This window comes from Carcharhinus amblyrhynchos, chromosome 5 (assembly GCF_965287045.1).
Source record: "Carcharhinus amblyrhynchos chromosome 5, sCarAmb.v2.hapA, whole genome shotgun sequence".
Classification (NCBI taxonomy): Eukaryota; Metazoa; Chordata; class Chondrichthyes; order Carcharhiniformes; family Carcharhinidae; genus Carcharhinus; species Carcharhinus amblyrhynchos.
In genome coordinates, this window is record NC_137328.1 from 42,525,969 (window position 1) to 42,541,458 (window position 15,490).

Below are 15,490 nucleotides of genomic sequence, written 5' to 3' on the forward strand. Positions count from 1 at the left end.
GTTTTTGTATTTATCTATAAGTGTGGGGTTCCCTGTGACTGGATGTCTTTGCCAGCAGCTGTCCTACAAAATGCCCTGAGGACTGCGAGGTTGCCTGACAGCACAGATAAAAAGCATACTGTCTTAGACCACAAGCTGCACTTCCATCCTGGTAGATAGCAACAGTATGTGCCTGAGGGTTTTATCTTTCATTCCAGCAACTAATCCAGAATTGGGCAATAAAGACAATCTATTTCTTTCTCATGCTCTACCTGCTCAAATATCTGCATAACATTTGTAGACTCTAAGCAATGGAAGGAAGGATATCTATACCAGAAGAGTCTGCTGCACAATAGCATGAAGAACAAATCCTACTCGAGTACGTTTGCAACACTACATTCCTTGTGGGTCCTCAATTGGTGACAGACCTTAGCAACATTTAATCAGGATGATGGGACAGCAGTTAAGTGATTGACACAGATCACACACCAGTCAGAACTCATTACAACAATTTCCACAATATCCAGTATCAAAATGATCCAAAAAGATTAATAAACCTTCGGCCATCCTCAGCGAGGTCCCAAAATTGGCAGCATTGCAATTAACTCACAGTCTCAAGATTTTAAAACTTATATGTAGATAGATTTCAAATGGATTTTCAGTACCCTTTCTTGCTTTACTAAGGAACAGGAAAAAGACAGTTTTAAAAATTGTTAACTCAAGATAGTAATTGAGCTATTACTGTACTTTTATTTCCTTATTAAGGTAACATGTCCGGGTGTGATTTTACCAAGGAGAGATGACGTCTATGTCAATATTAGAATGCTCGGACAGTTCTGGAAGACAAAGTGTGTTATGCCAGTATTCCCACTTCTTATTCATGAAAGACTGCAATTTGAAAAGGTGAGTGCCAAGTAACAATTATTTCTGTTGTCACAAAATTCAGGGTTCACATCCCTCTCCAGGATTTGAGCACAAAAAAATCAAGACTGACACTGGACTGTTAGAGGTTCCTTCACTTGAAAGAAATACTACACCAAGACCCATTTGCCCTCCTTAAGTAAACATAAAAGATCCCATGGCACTATTTTGGAAAGAGCAAGGGAGCTTTTCTCACTACTTGTCCTGGCCAATATTTATTCCTTACTCAACATCACAAGAATAAGTTATCTAGTTATCACATTGCTCATTGTGGGAGTTTGCTGTGCATAAATTGGCTGTTGCATTTTCTACACAATGGTGACAATACTTCAAAAAGTACTTCAATGGCTTTGAGATGTTCCGTGATCATGGAGGTTGCTTTATAAATGCACGTTTTTTTTCATATGCTCAAATGTGCTTGAATTGGGCTTTTGTGGTCTACATTGTATTTAAATGTCTTCAAAAAACACACAAGAAGTTGAAACCAAGCACTGTATTCAGGGTTAGAAGACAGGGCCAGGATTGCACCCATTTTCAGGTACGGCATGGTCATAAAGAGGGATGTAAAGTGATTAGTGCGATTGGCACCGGTTTTCACAACCGGCACCATTTTACGAGCACTGGATTTCCAGCGTCATCAGCTTCTCGCCGGGAATGGGAAGAGGCAGGTTAATTTGTTGAAATTTATTTAAATAAGCATTTACACATCATTAGTGAGCATGGTGCTCAATCGACCGGGCTCACCTGCCTTTATGACTTTGCCAGGAAAGGTTCTCACTGGGCGAGGAATAGATATGCTTCCCATTAATGGGGAGCAGTCAACTTGGCCTCGCTGCTGGAACCGGAGGCCATTGAGGCACCCAAGGAGGTGACCCTTTGGCAGAGACAGACTGGCAGTGCCACTCTGGCACCTGGGAAATGCCCAGTTGGCAGTGCAAGATGGTGAACTAATGGTTGAACGCAGTAATGGCAATGAGGGGCCAAGAGTGGTGGGGGGGGGGGGGGGGGGTGAGGCCCCATTGCCACTCTGTACACTCTGTAGCGTTCAGTGGGGGGGGAGGACAGCGGGGGCCATTCTGCAGCAATCAATCTGGATGGTGGGGGTGGTTTGGCGGAGGCTGCATCTGTGGCTGCGGGCCCTCACGATTGCAGGTGGGAGCTGCTTCAGGCTGCCTGCAGTGGCAGAGGCCTGACAGCTTTCTCTTTGTCAGACTCCTGCTACTGCTAATGCAGCATCAGAGGCCTGCACGTGCGCGCTATCTCCCTCTGCAGGCTTTCAAATGCACTAAATCTCATCCATAGGCTTTTACAGTGAACAACAGGCTTGCTCAAAATTTTGCAGCCAGAGAGCATATTGGGGGGGGCGGTGGGGGGGGCGGTGGGGGGCGGGGGGGGGGGGGGGCGGTGGGGGGGGGGGGTGGGGGTGGGGGGGGGCGGTGGGGGGGGCGGTGGGGGGGGGGTGGGGGTGGGGGGGGGCGGTGGGGGTGGGGGGGGGGCGGTGGGGGGGGGGTGGGGTGGGGGGGGGGTGGGGTGGGGGGGGGGGGTGGGGGGGGGGGGGTCATAAAAACACACCCAAAAAGCTGATCTGGAACTCTCCCAGTTCCACGGCACCTGGCACTTGGACTACAAATGGCAAAATATCATTCAGGGAAACACTTTTTTTTGTTCATTTGTGAGTCATGGCTGCAGCTGGCTGGCCAGCATTTATTGCCTGTCCCTAGTTGCCCTTGAGAAGGTGGTGGTGAGCCACCTCCTTGAATCATTGCAGTGCACATGCTGTGAGTTGACCCACAATGCCGTTAGGGAGGGAATTCCAGGATTTTGACCCAGCAACTGCAAAGAAATGGCGATATATTTCCAAGTCAAGATGGTGAGCAGCTTGGAACGGAACTTGAAGGTGGTATTCCCACGTATGTGCTGCCCTTGTCCTTGCAGATGGAAGTGGCCATCGGTTTGGAAGATGCTATCTTAGGTTCTTTGATGAATTGCTGCAGCGCATCTTGTTGACATACATACTGCTGCTACTGAGCGTCAGTGGTGGAGGGAATGGATGTGGTGCCAATTAAGCGGGCTGCTTTGTCCTGGATGTTGTCAAGCTTCTTGAGTGTTTTGGAGCTGCACCCATCCAGGCAAGTGGGGAGTGTTCCATCACACACCAGACTTGTGCCTTTGTAGATGTGGACACATTTTGGGGAGTCAGGAGATGGGTTACTCGTTGCAATATTCCTAGACTCTGACCTTCTCTTCCTACCATTGTGTTTATGTAGCGAGTCCAGTTGAGTTTTTGGTCAGTGGTAGCCCCAAGAATGTTGACAGTGGGAAATTCAGTGATGGTAATACCAATGAATGTCAAGGGGTGGTGGTTGGAGTGTCTCTTATTGGTAATAGTCATTGTCTGGCGTTTGTGCTGTGCAAAAGTTATTTGCTACTTGTCAGTTAGACCAAGGCAGGGGAGGAGATAGATGTGGATAGAAAGGTGAAAATGTGAGTAAAAGCTGAAGAGACTTGGAAGGGGAAAGAATAGGGAGGAGAAGATAGAGAAAAAGGGAGAGACAATAGAGGATAGGCAGAGAGAGAGAGAGGAGATGAAAGTTGGAACAGACAGGAAAGGAATGTTATTGGGCAGGGGGAGAAGATGGGAGAGGATGAGTGGAAGGAAATATAGAAAAGGAAGAAACTGAGGCAGAAAGAACGGGAAGGAGAGAACACAAAGTGAAAAGGCAGAGGAGGAAAAAGGAACAGGAGGGACAAAACCAGGAGAAGGAGGGAAGAAAGAAATTGGGGATATCACAGGAAACAAAAAATAATAGCAATTTCAACAAGTCATAGTGCCAATTGGGGGACTATTTTATAAGAAGAGTAACTCTTTTTAGCAGAGAAATATAATGGAAATTTTCAGCGCTTGCAATGTTCAGTGGGAAGACAAGCTTTATGAGTTCAGTAGAGAAGGGAATTTGGACTGGGGGCATGGTGAACTCTCATTTCTTGGTATTATACAGGCTTACAAGAATCTGATTAGTGGCAGAGGAATAAAGAAATGGAAGAAACTGCATATAACAATTGTTTTCCATGATTTGGTGCCAACTTGCTGGCATTACTATTTGACTACAGTAGAAATGAAACTGTGATTAGTTTTCCCTTGATTTTTACACCTTATGCTTCACTGTTATTAATGTGATGTTCAGGTGGTCGATGAGTTTACAAGGAAGTTATAGATTTTCCAACCTTTACCATTCTTCATCTGCTCAACGCTTCCATTCCTGCCGTTCTATTCATTTTCTGCCAATGAGAATAGTCCTTGAAATTAAATTCAGCTTTTCAATCCAATGTTTGTTGCTGGCAGCAGTTTTATTTTCATTCTCAGGCATCCTTATGTGCAAATTGATTCTAGTTGACAGGTGGGCATCCTTTAAAATTATGAGACATGCTGTTCTAAGCTTACTTTAATTGTATCTATTGGCAATTGCTTCCTGATGACTTTCCCACTTTAAAAACTTTCTTTTTTATTCTCATATACATCATAAGCATCCAGGGCATGAACTGGGTCTATTGGGATTTCTGAAGGAGAGTACAGCAATGTCATTTAATGTTACATGTTGCCCCAGTTTACTGAATTATTCAGGTAATTTTACAATCACATCACCATTAACGAACGTAGTGAAATTCAAGGAGGTTTGAAAACAGGCATCTGGATCGCGATGCCTGCTTATATCGTGCTTGTGGATTCCAGTGGAAACAGTGCACACTTGACATTGCCTATTGGTGTGCACAATTGCAGCATGCAGCCAGTGTTAAGTGTGCCTGAGCCGAAGCTGCAAAATTGTGAGAGAATAGCACAAGTTCAGGCTCGCTTACACCTCTTAAAGCAGCAGTGCAATTTGACTTGAGCAGGTATTGATAGTGGCTGGTGAAGAGCATCTGGCCTGCAAGAAGAGAGATTCTGATACAACACAAGAATCACCAGTCTCCACAATTCTGAAGGTCTTGGCACAGGAGCTGGACAGGAGGAGAGGGGCTCTTGAACCACAAGGGACCAAACAGACAATACATGGTGCTGGGAGCAGATTGCCATTGTACTCAATGCTGACAATGTTTTAAATTAAGTGGATGTGTGTGTCACTGGTTGTGCTGGCATTTATTGCCCATCTCTAATTGCCCTTGAAAAGGTAATGGTGAACTGCCTTCTTGAAAGGCTGCAGTCTATATGGTGTAAGTATACCCACAATTTTGTTAGGAAGGCAGTTTCAAGATTTTGACCCAGCAACAGTGAACAAATGATGATATATTTCCAAGTTAGGATGGCAAGTAACTTGGAGGAGAACATCCAGGTGATCGTGTTCCCATGTTTCTACTGCTCCTGTGCTTCTGGATAGTGTAGTTGTAGGTTTGGAAGGTATTGTGCGTGGAGCCTTGGTGAGTTCCTGCAGTGAATTTTGTTGATGATACACATGCTACTACTGTGCATCACTGTTGGAGGGAGTGAATTTTTTAGATGGGCTGATTTGTGGTTCAGTGTTGTTGGAGCTGCATCCATCCAGGCAAATGGAGAGAATTTCATCACACTCCTGACCTATGCCTTATAGATGATGGACGGGTGTGGCCAGTGATCTGGATGCAGTGCCTCAAGAAGTCAATCACCTCACCAATTAGTCAAGGTTAGTGAATGCATCTTCAAACTCCATTTCCCACCAGCTTTATTTACTACCCTCACACACTGTCCAATACAACACATTGATCAGTGAATAAAGATAATCTCCATGAGTCACAACTCATACCTCACATTCAGAATTTCACCACATGCTCACACACTTAACATTGCTGCAAACCTCACACCCACATCTCATAACTTGCATATACTACCAGCTATCCAGTCCTGAGTCACATAACCCAAATGCATTACACCACACTTACTGACACATTTCCCTGTCTCTTACAGGACAAGGTCGCGTCAATTGCAGATAGCAGAAACTAACCTGTAAGGCATGGTTTCAGTGAAGGAGATGGTAGTCACTATCATTGGAAGAGCCATGACTGAGGTTCTGGCAGTGGTGGGACTGAAAACATTGAAGATGATGGTACACTTGTCACTAATTTTCCTTCTCACCATCCATTTACCTTTCATCTCAATTCTTTCACAGCTGTACAATTTGGTAGCCTCCACCTCCCTCACATCATTGCAATCAACCCTTGTTTCTTTCTCTTTTATATTCCCCTAGAACAGGTGGTGGTGAAAAAGGAGGGAGACAGGGATGAAGATAAAACACTGTTCCTTGCTCACACACTCGCATCCAGCAACTCAGACACTGAAACCATATATGTTAAAGGGTACTTCGAGACAGGATCTTTACATGATGTGAAACTAGTTATTTATGAGTGGCCTGCAGCCAGCTAGAGAGTGAGTTTGCTCTCAAATTCTGCTCCAGAGAAATCAAGTCTGGACTTTGGGACAGTGTAAAGAAAAATGGTGATGGGTGTGCACATAGAAATGCTTGGAGCATTGGCACGGCTGCCCAAAAGCCTGCTCTGTCAAGTGTGGAGGAGTCCAACACGAACTATACACATGGCTTTCTGCAGAGCTTGGAGTCCATTGTTTCCAGCATGGAATTAGTAAACAACTCTATTTCCACACTTGTGAACTCAACCATAATGCAACATTGGACGCCTCAGCTTTCATCGTAACACAAGTAGAAATCGCCCAAGCTCTGAGTGCTACAGTGGAAATTCAGACTGAAGTCATTCAAGCTCAGCTTGCTGCTGTGCATAACGTTCTGGCTGTTATGATGTCGTCACAGGATTTCAGACTTTGTTAGAAACAAAAGGTATTTATTGATGGGGGAAACTTGGGTACAGGAGTGTTGCAACTCTAGACTGCCCTAGAGCAGAGCTCCATTCTTCGAACATGGCTTCTGAATGATTCTGCCTGAATAACAGGACAGCAACTCCTGGTGTGATCACTCACTCTGTTTCCATTGGTTCCTCAAGTCAGGTGACTCACTTCTGCTATATTATCCTAAAGAGACAGGATCATCCCTCCCCCTCAAACTTCCTTATACAATCTGCAAAATCAATTTACTCAACCCACATTCTAAGTAAACATTATACACACAAGTTAGACATTTATCAATCAGTGTAGTGATTTTTCTATTGAGGTATCTTAAGGCTTGCATTTAACATAATACTTCTAGAAAACTTTAACTATATATAGTTCCATATATAGTCTTGTCTGGGATTCTTCCATACAAGCTTGCTGCTTTTGGAGTTCCGTCCTGGTCTGTGCACTGATCAGGACTACGTATTTTAATCTGTGGATGTAGTCAGTCTCCAATTTACTGTGCATTCTTTTCTCTATCAAGCAGCTTACTCTACAACACATGCAGGTACTGTCCTTGCAACACAACACAGTCTTACATCTTGACAGTTATTTTACAATCTTGGATTTCACTTGTGAAGGAAGTGGTTGTGGTAGTCTATTTCTGGTACTTAGGTCACGTGACAGTTTCCTTTCTTTCTATTTCTATTTGGCATCTTATCCATTGACAATTTCAGCCATCTTGTTCTGGCACCTAATCTGTTTCCTTTTCTATTTCAATTGCTGTTTTGTCAAGTTCTCTGTAGCAGATCTCCCTTTGTATTCCATATCAACCAATCTTATGCTTAAACCCGAGTTCTTTATTCCAGGTATCTGCTTTTGCAATCTATTCAGTTCATCTGTTTCTGATTTTCTTCCAAGATGAATCCATCATTCCCTTCGTACAACATTTGGTATTGATCTCTTCATACTTCTGCTTTGCATATTTTCAGAGAAGTGCCAGATTCCTTTTGTTGTAATTGTATCGAATTCTACTTTTACCTTCAACGTTTCTTCCTGCGTTTCTGCAGTATTGGTGGGAAACTACAGCTCTTCCTTTTTGGACCCTTTGTAATCTATGTTATTTCTCTTTTCAGCTGGGGAAGACTTCTATGATTTCTGCAGCTTATTTGTTTCTCTAAGTGCCCCATTCACTAAGTAATTTCACTCAGACATCGGCACTGTCCTTTCAAGCACGTTATCTTCTATTAACTTTAAATTTTTTTTAGCAGCTAAAGGACTTATCTTCTAAAAACTTCAGAACTTGTCTGCTGGAAGTCTTTCAGTGCACGGGCTCTCTCTTCCTGGGCCACCTCCCCCTCCCCCCTCCCCCCTCCATAGGTTCTGTTCAGATTAAACACAGTTCAGATTGACAGACTTTGAGGTTTTTCTTCCCCTTTTTCTCTTGTTAGTCTCTGAACTTATTTAGTGCTGCAAATCTCTGCTTTCTATTTCTCCTTGTTAAATCTGAAACACAGCTTTCTTTCAACTGGTTATATCTTCCCTTTACTTTAAGAAAAAACTTTTTAAAAAAAATTCTCTTTCTTTGCTCCTGAAGGCTAATTTCTCCATTTTAATTTTTAAAATATCTTTCCAAATCTCTTTACTCACCAGCCACACCAGATTCGATGTTTAATCTGCTGTTCAGAGTCTGGCACTGGCTCAACAACTTTAGTTGAGTCTATTAGCCCAAATATATCCCTCTTTTCCAGTTTCAATTAAATGGGATATTCACAGGTAGATCATGCCATCCAGTTGATCTGCCTCATTGTCAATATGTTATGTTGTGGCTGTTATGTCATCATCAGGAGATTTCAGACTTTGTTTGGAACAAAAGATATTTATTGATAAGAGAAACTTGGCACAGGAAGGTTGCGGCTGTAGGCTGCCTTGGAGTAGAACTCCAGTCCTTGCATGGTTACCAGATGATTCTGCCTGAAAGAGAGGACTCCACCCTCTGATATGATCACTCACTCTGTTTCCATTGGTCACTCAAGTCAGGTGACTCATTTCTGCAGTACTGTCTAAAAGAGACAGTCACCACATACACAACACCATGAATGGTCATGGCTGTAGATTTTGATGTTCATTTGGGATTTCAGAGGGTGTCAGAGCATAACAGATCTGGCAACCTGTCCTCCAACCCATTATTAAGATTGCAGAGGTGCTGCCTCATAGGAATGCCAGTTGGTGAAGGCTAGATCTGGAATATATCTTTACACACTACTATATTTATTTGCACTGCCCACCCATCAATCACAATTTTTGTCTATATCTATCAATTGAGAGCTCAAGCAAATGTCCAGTTAATGCCCACTATTGCATACAATGAAATACAAATATTATCAACTTAAAACAAACCCCTACGTACTTCCACTACTTCAACAGCAAATAGAAATCAATTAGCAACTAACTTGAAAGTTGATGATCCTTTCAAATATGGCTGATGGAAGGTTCAGCTATGCAACATTAAGAGATGGATTAGCTGGAGTGTTGAGGTTGAAATGGCACATCATGAGTCAAAGCAGCATTACATGTTGACTGTCTTCATAGCATACTTCTGGAACTTTGTGAGAGAGCTCATACCATTGTCCTACTGAAGATAGTATTTGGTGGCATCGGGAGCTTTGAAAATTTGGGTATTACACAACTGATGTTTATGGTCAATGTGTTTGGAATCTTGAGACCACTTACCATTTATAATATATCTTTTTTAATTAATGCATCTGAGGGCAAAATATACAATCCCCTTTTATGTCATCAAACTGTATGCCAAACTAATTGCTTGCATTACCTATTTGATCATTCCAAGTGTTTTTCATGCGTTACTTGAAGAGCTTCTTTCTGACATCATATCTCTACACGTCTATTTATCAGTATTAACATGCTTTTTTGTGAATATGTTTGACTTGATGAAATGGAGTTTACAGTGATGGCACAAGTGTCCTGCCACCAGGCTCAAAACCAGTTGGACCTCCTACTGGGAAACTTGGGAAGGCATATTCCCTGCAGTGGCTCATTAAATGACTGCTGCCAGGTCCGTGGTCCAATTAAGGATTGCAGCCCACCCCCCAAGGGCTACCAGCCCAGAGGTCCAGCAACTCAGCAACCTCAGCAGTGGCACAGTCCTGCCATCCCCACTAGTTGTGGCCATCATAGTTGCAGATACTTGAGTATCGAGCAATATACCCACAGGTAAAGCATGATAACGTGACTGGTGATAGATTGGGATTCTAAATTACCCTGGAATGCTTAGCCTGTGAGAGGCCGTGAGAATCATCTATTGGCATTTGTGAAACATGGTAACTGGAGAGAAATTGCAGAAACTTCTCCAACTGAATGCCAAAATCTTCAAGACGATAAACTCTTGATCAGGTGATCCTCATAATAGCTGTTCTTCATACATCTCAGTCAAACCCAGAGTGCTGTAGTAGTGCAAGATTAGGAAATCCTAAACAATGATGCCATTGGCTTTCACTCGGGTAAAACCAGTGGATACGTGGACAAAATCACGCAAAAGCTTGAAAGCCAGGAGGATACTCCGAGGTGGTGAAGTTTGCAGGGGTGAAGGATCTTTTGATGCAATTGATGAAAAAATTTCCATCTGAATTACTTTTAAAATATATATATTTGCAATTCCAACCTGCTAATTTGTTATTACCTATTCAGTCCCTCCCACAGGAAATTAAAAGGACAATACAAATAGGGTGGAATCCCTACAAAAATGCATTCTGTCCAAAATTCCTGCTCTTCAAAAAACTTTCCTGTCCTCCCCAAAACAGGAATTTCAAGCCCCAACCTCAAAGTATCTTTCTGTGTTGAACGATGTGCAAGCAGACAGAGTTTTGTTGTGGATTTTTCCTCGGAGTTGATATCAATCAATGTCCATGCAATTCCTCTTAGCTACCACTAGATACCACCAATGTGCTTTATAAACTCAGATGGATATAACAGATGGTGACGTATGACACTTTTTTTAATGTTCAGAGACATTAAAGTTGTATTTTATCTTGTTACATATCAGGATGAAACTGGTGAATAAAGCAAAATAAATTAAAATTTTTATGTAATCATCTTTCAGTGAGTCATCTCTTCAAATGAACTGCCTCAAAAGTAATGCAGGAAAAGGAAATCAGCATAAACATATACTGAATTCATGTCCAGTCAGAATAAATGTTTGATATGCGAGCTTATTGCACTGATGTGCCGCATGAAACAACAGAACAATAACAGCTTACATTTATATAGTCACTTTAATGCAGCAAAAGATCCAAAGGCATTTCACATTTTAATGTCAGATCCGAGCAGAAGAGAAGCTTCTAGTAGGTGCTTGAGATTGCAGCCAAACAGTGTGATTTTAAAGGGAAGCTTTTGAGGGTGGGGGAAGATGTAATGAGACAGAAGAACTTAGGGTTGGGGATAGTGGGGTGAATTGCAGAGATTTTGTCTGTTCCTGTAGACTATCATGCTCTGTATTTTCTTGTCTGAAACTGCTTATGTTCCAAGGTCAGCTTGAAGTTCATGGCTACTGTTGCCGAGCAGTTTGGCTTCATTTAATCCTTGAACAATGCATGGTTCACTTACAAGAATAGAGTCTGGAAAAGAGCGTTTGCTCATGCACTCCTTGATGCATTGTCAGACAGTGTTCTGGCTCCTTAATTACATATAATTTTCAACATTTTGTTTTTTTTTGGGTTCAGTTAAGAGTCATGTTTGAAGCTCCTTGGAGGCACACATTCTCTCCAGAGTAAACTGTCTCATCATTAGCTGCTACACCAATCAGCCAGCAATTATGTTGGACCTTCCATCCTCTTTGTAGAGTTGTACAGATTGCGTGTGGTACGCCTTTCAGCTCCTAGTTATGTTACTATTTCATGTCCAGCACTTTTCTTCTCAACAGTAGCCCCCAGGGTTCAGCATCTGCACCCAGCTGAGCAGAGCTTGGAGATTTGATTGATCTCTCCACAACTCTCTGTAGTACTAGGGTCTGCTGTGCTCTCTTGTGAGATGTGGATCACCAGCTAAATAACCAACTACTGTAACTAGCTAATTGGCTCCACCAAAGAGTAAGTATATCTAGGTGTCTGTATATCCTGTGATTGTGCACACTCAGAAGGATTAAAGTCCTCATGAATGTGCTGTGAATCTTCCAGCACACATGAAGACCTTGGAAGAGAACAAAATCCAATATATAACTGTGACAAAATCACAATCTTGTCAATCACTATAATCTGTCTTCTCATTATTAATCTATCAATGACATAATATCAGCATGTGCGTCATAGATATTTGTAATTCTGTTAGTGGGTATTTGTGAGCTCTCTGCCTCATCATTTCTGACTGAGAGAAATACAGATTTGCCATTTATCTCCTCTGAATATGTGAACCGGGCTAGTTATGGTGATCCACTCACAGCCCTCTGTTTTTGTTTCGAGTTTGCCCTCTCTTCTACCAGAGGCAATGAAACAGACCTGTGAGTGAATGAAGTTCAGGTATTCACTCTATGGGTACAATACATTTGGTGAGAGTACATTGCATTGCGTAAGAATTTGACTGCAGAGGGGATAAAGAAAATAGAAAGTAAAAGCTTGGTAGTATTAGAAGTTGAGTGAGTTTAATGAATAATGTGATGGTGAATGTTTAGCTGGACAGGGTGGGAGGTGGGAAGGGGGAGCTTAAAGTACAGATGTAGTCGAATCAATAAATGTACTCGGTCTTCCTTACTTAGTTAGGACATTGTGTCCAACATCAAGGAACAAGTTCATGCTGTATACTTTTAATGCCAACAGCACCACCTTGGTGGGAGTCACAGGTTTCTTCCTCCCATTGATGGAGAAATTTATACCCTTTCTGCCCCTGATTGTACTTACCAGTATTTCCAGTGATGCATCATTGTATCTGGATGTTATTCTTATTCTAGGTCCACCATTGATCTTGTACATTCCTATCAATATCTAATCAATTAAATTGTTACATTTGGTACTATCTATTGCATTGTTACAGGAAATATAATGGACATCTGAACATGTGTAAATAGGAAATAGGTTGAGTGGATGTGAAGAGTGTTGGCATTGAACAAAGTTAATAAATTCTCTCAACAAGGAAAGGCACTGTTTCTTAGTTTTGACTGCATCAATCATTGTAGATCTTGTTAACAAATTGCAATTCCCATTTGCGCATTTTCCCCTTAAATACTGCTGAGATCATGTCATATGGTTTACATAATATTCAGTGCGCAGCTCGGACAAGTGAATCCAGAAATTCAAACTTAATTGGATTGTGATCGAAGACTCTTGTTGATTTATGGGTTTAATCCATGGAATCCAACAAATACCCCATCTGTCTTGAGAGCTATCATCAGAATCGTACCTGGACTAACTTTGGGGCCATCGATACTGAAAGCTTCAAATGGTTTCTTGCTTATAGTTTCTGTTGGGAAGAGAAATAAAAAACACAGCTCTTTCAAGAATCAACTATGACTGTGAGAAGTGAGCTATTTTTTAGCCAGAGTATTGCTGAAGTTTGAGTAGTAATTACTGCAGCTGGAAACAGAAGTGTTTTTGCATTCAGCCTGCAAGCATACATGCTTCTGACTGCCTCTGGGAGTATAACATCAGCAGGAAAACATTTAAGTAAAATTGGATGGTGTTAAGATAAAACTACCCTCTTCAGGTTTATTTAGTTCTACCCAAATTTGCGTAGTTGTGTGCATTTCTACAGAATTATTATTTTTTTCCCTGTGCCATTACGTTCTCTGCAGATTATCACTTGTAATTGGTTCTTGTTTTTTTTCCACCATATTGTTTTGTACAAGATTGTTGTGTAATCTCTTTGTCATTATTTCATATATCGGTGTTCTCTTTAACAGGTTTTTGGAAAAGAAATTATTGACCCTGCAGATGTTGCTGCATTCTTGGAATGTATGTACAAAAATTACAAATTATTTAATAATTGCAGACTAGTGGTAATTTCAAACCAAAATCTTAATAAATAAATGGAAAATCTATGATTACTCTTGATTGTAATTAGTACCTGCAAAAAAAAATCAATACCTTGTTGAAGTTCAAGAATTATCAAAATTAACTGCTAATATATTGAACTGTAATAAGCTTTATGAAAAGTATTGCCTTACTTCAAATTGAACCATTTTCTTTCAGAAGAAAATAAACAATAATTTAATCTAATCGCAAAGTAAGACTGCACAAGTTTAAATTAATCACAGCTCAGTTTGATTTGATCACCAGCACTCTGGTCTTTAAGTCATAATGTCACACCTTGCACCAAGAGCTTGCATAAATGTCAGCAAATTCTCACCTGAATTACTAGCAACCTACACAGCCAGTGCTCTGGTCCCCCCCATACTCTGCCCTTGGATGAGAAATGTGAGAAAATGGATTGGCCATCTGTCTGTGTTGCTCATGCAACGAGCATTAAATCAATGTAACGTTATAATCAGTTGGGATGTTAATGGGTTTAATTGCCCATTTAATTGTCAATGGCTGAACTTTCAACTCCTGTGCACACCTGCCAACTGTAATGTAAACCTAGCTAACTGAAGAGGAATTAGTGAAGTGCAATACATGCTGACCTTGCCAGCAATGCCCACATCCCAAAAAATATATATTTTCCATCCTCTACCCTAACAAGATTGCCAGGATGGCGATTTGTTCTGAATACCAAATTCTCGTATTTGGTTCTCCTCGTATTCTTCTATGCTGCCCTCCTTTGAGTACACCACCTTGCCCCAGCCCATCACGTCCTTAAAGTTGTCATTGTCCACCATCCTACAGCACCGCTGACAATTAAATGGACAATTAAGCCTATTAACAATCCAACTGATTAGAATGTTGGGTTGCTGGTGTGGTTTAGTGCTTGTTACAGGTAGGCAGCCAACCCATTTTTTTCATGTTTCTCATTCAAAGGCAGGATACTGGGAGACCAGAGTATTGGTTGTGTAGGTTGTTAGGAGTTGCAGCAGGTAATCAGAAAGACTAATGGAATATTGGCTCTTATTTCAAGGGGATTGGAGGAAAGGAGTAGGAAAGTCAAGCTGCAACTAAACAAGATACTGGTGAGACCACATCTGGAGTACTGTGAGCAGTTTTGGTCCCCTTATTTAAGGAAAGATACTATTTTATTCAATGCAGTTCAGAGAAGGTTCACTAGGAAGATCCCTTGCATGGAGAGATTGTCTTATGAGGGAAGGTTAAACAGATTGGGATCCAACTCACCGGAATTTAGAAGAATGAGAGGTGATCTCGTTGAAACATATGGCATTCCTAAAAGACTTGACAGGATAAATGTTGAGAAGGTGTTTCCCCTCATGGGAGAATCTAGGAGCAGAGGGCATAGTCTCAGAATAAAGGGATGCTAATTTAAGACTGAGATGAGAGGGGAGTTTCTTCACTGAGGGTTGTTAAGTCTTTGGAAGTCCTTGCCACAGAGCTATGGGACAGAGTCCTTGTGCATACTAAAGACTGAGATAGATGAATTTTTGATCAGTAAGGGAATCAAGGGTTACGAGGAAAATGGACGTGAGGAATGTTGGACTTGTCATTCTACTTTATGGCGGAGCAGGCTCAAGGGACCAAATGGTTGACTCCTGCTCCTATCTCATATCGTCTTAGGATCATTGGGCTTCTGAAGATGAGGTTCCAAAGTCTGGACTGATCAGGGAGTGCACTGCAGTGTCCTCCAGAATGCACATCGCATATAGTCATCGTCTGCTGCACTCTAACAGTG

The 15,490-nt window shown here is 41.7% G+C and overlaps 1 protein-coding gene across 1 annotated transcript in view; it reads left to right on the forward strand.

Annotated features, from left to right (window-relative positions):
- LOC145343426 (spermatogenesis-associated protein 6-like) overlaps nt 1-15,490 on the forward strand; it is a 69,407-nt gene that overhangs the window by 2,631 nt on the left and 51,286 nt on the right. Inside the window, exons 2-3 of the mRNA XM_080189654.1 lie at nt 745-882; nt 13,617-13,668. Coding sequence (XP_080045780.1) covers nt 745-882; nt 13,617-13,668 — 190 coding nt within the window. The remainder of the gene's footprint in view (nt 1-744; nt 883-13,616; nt 13,669-15,490) is intronic.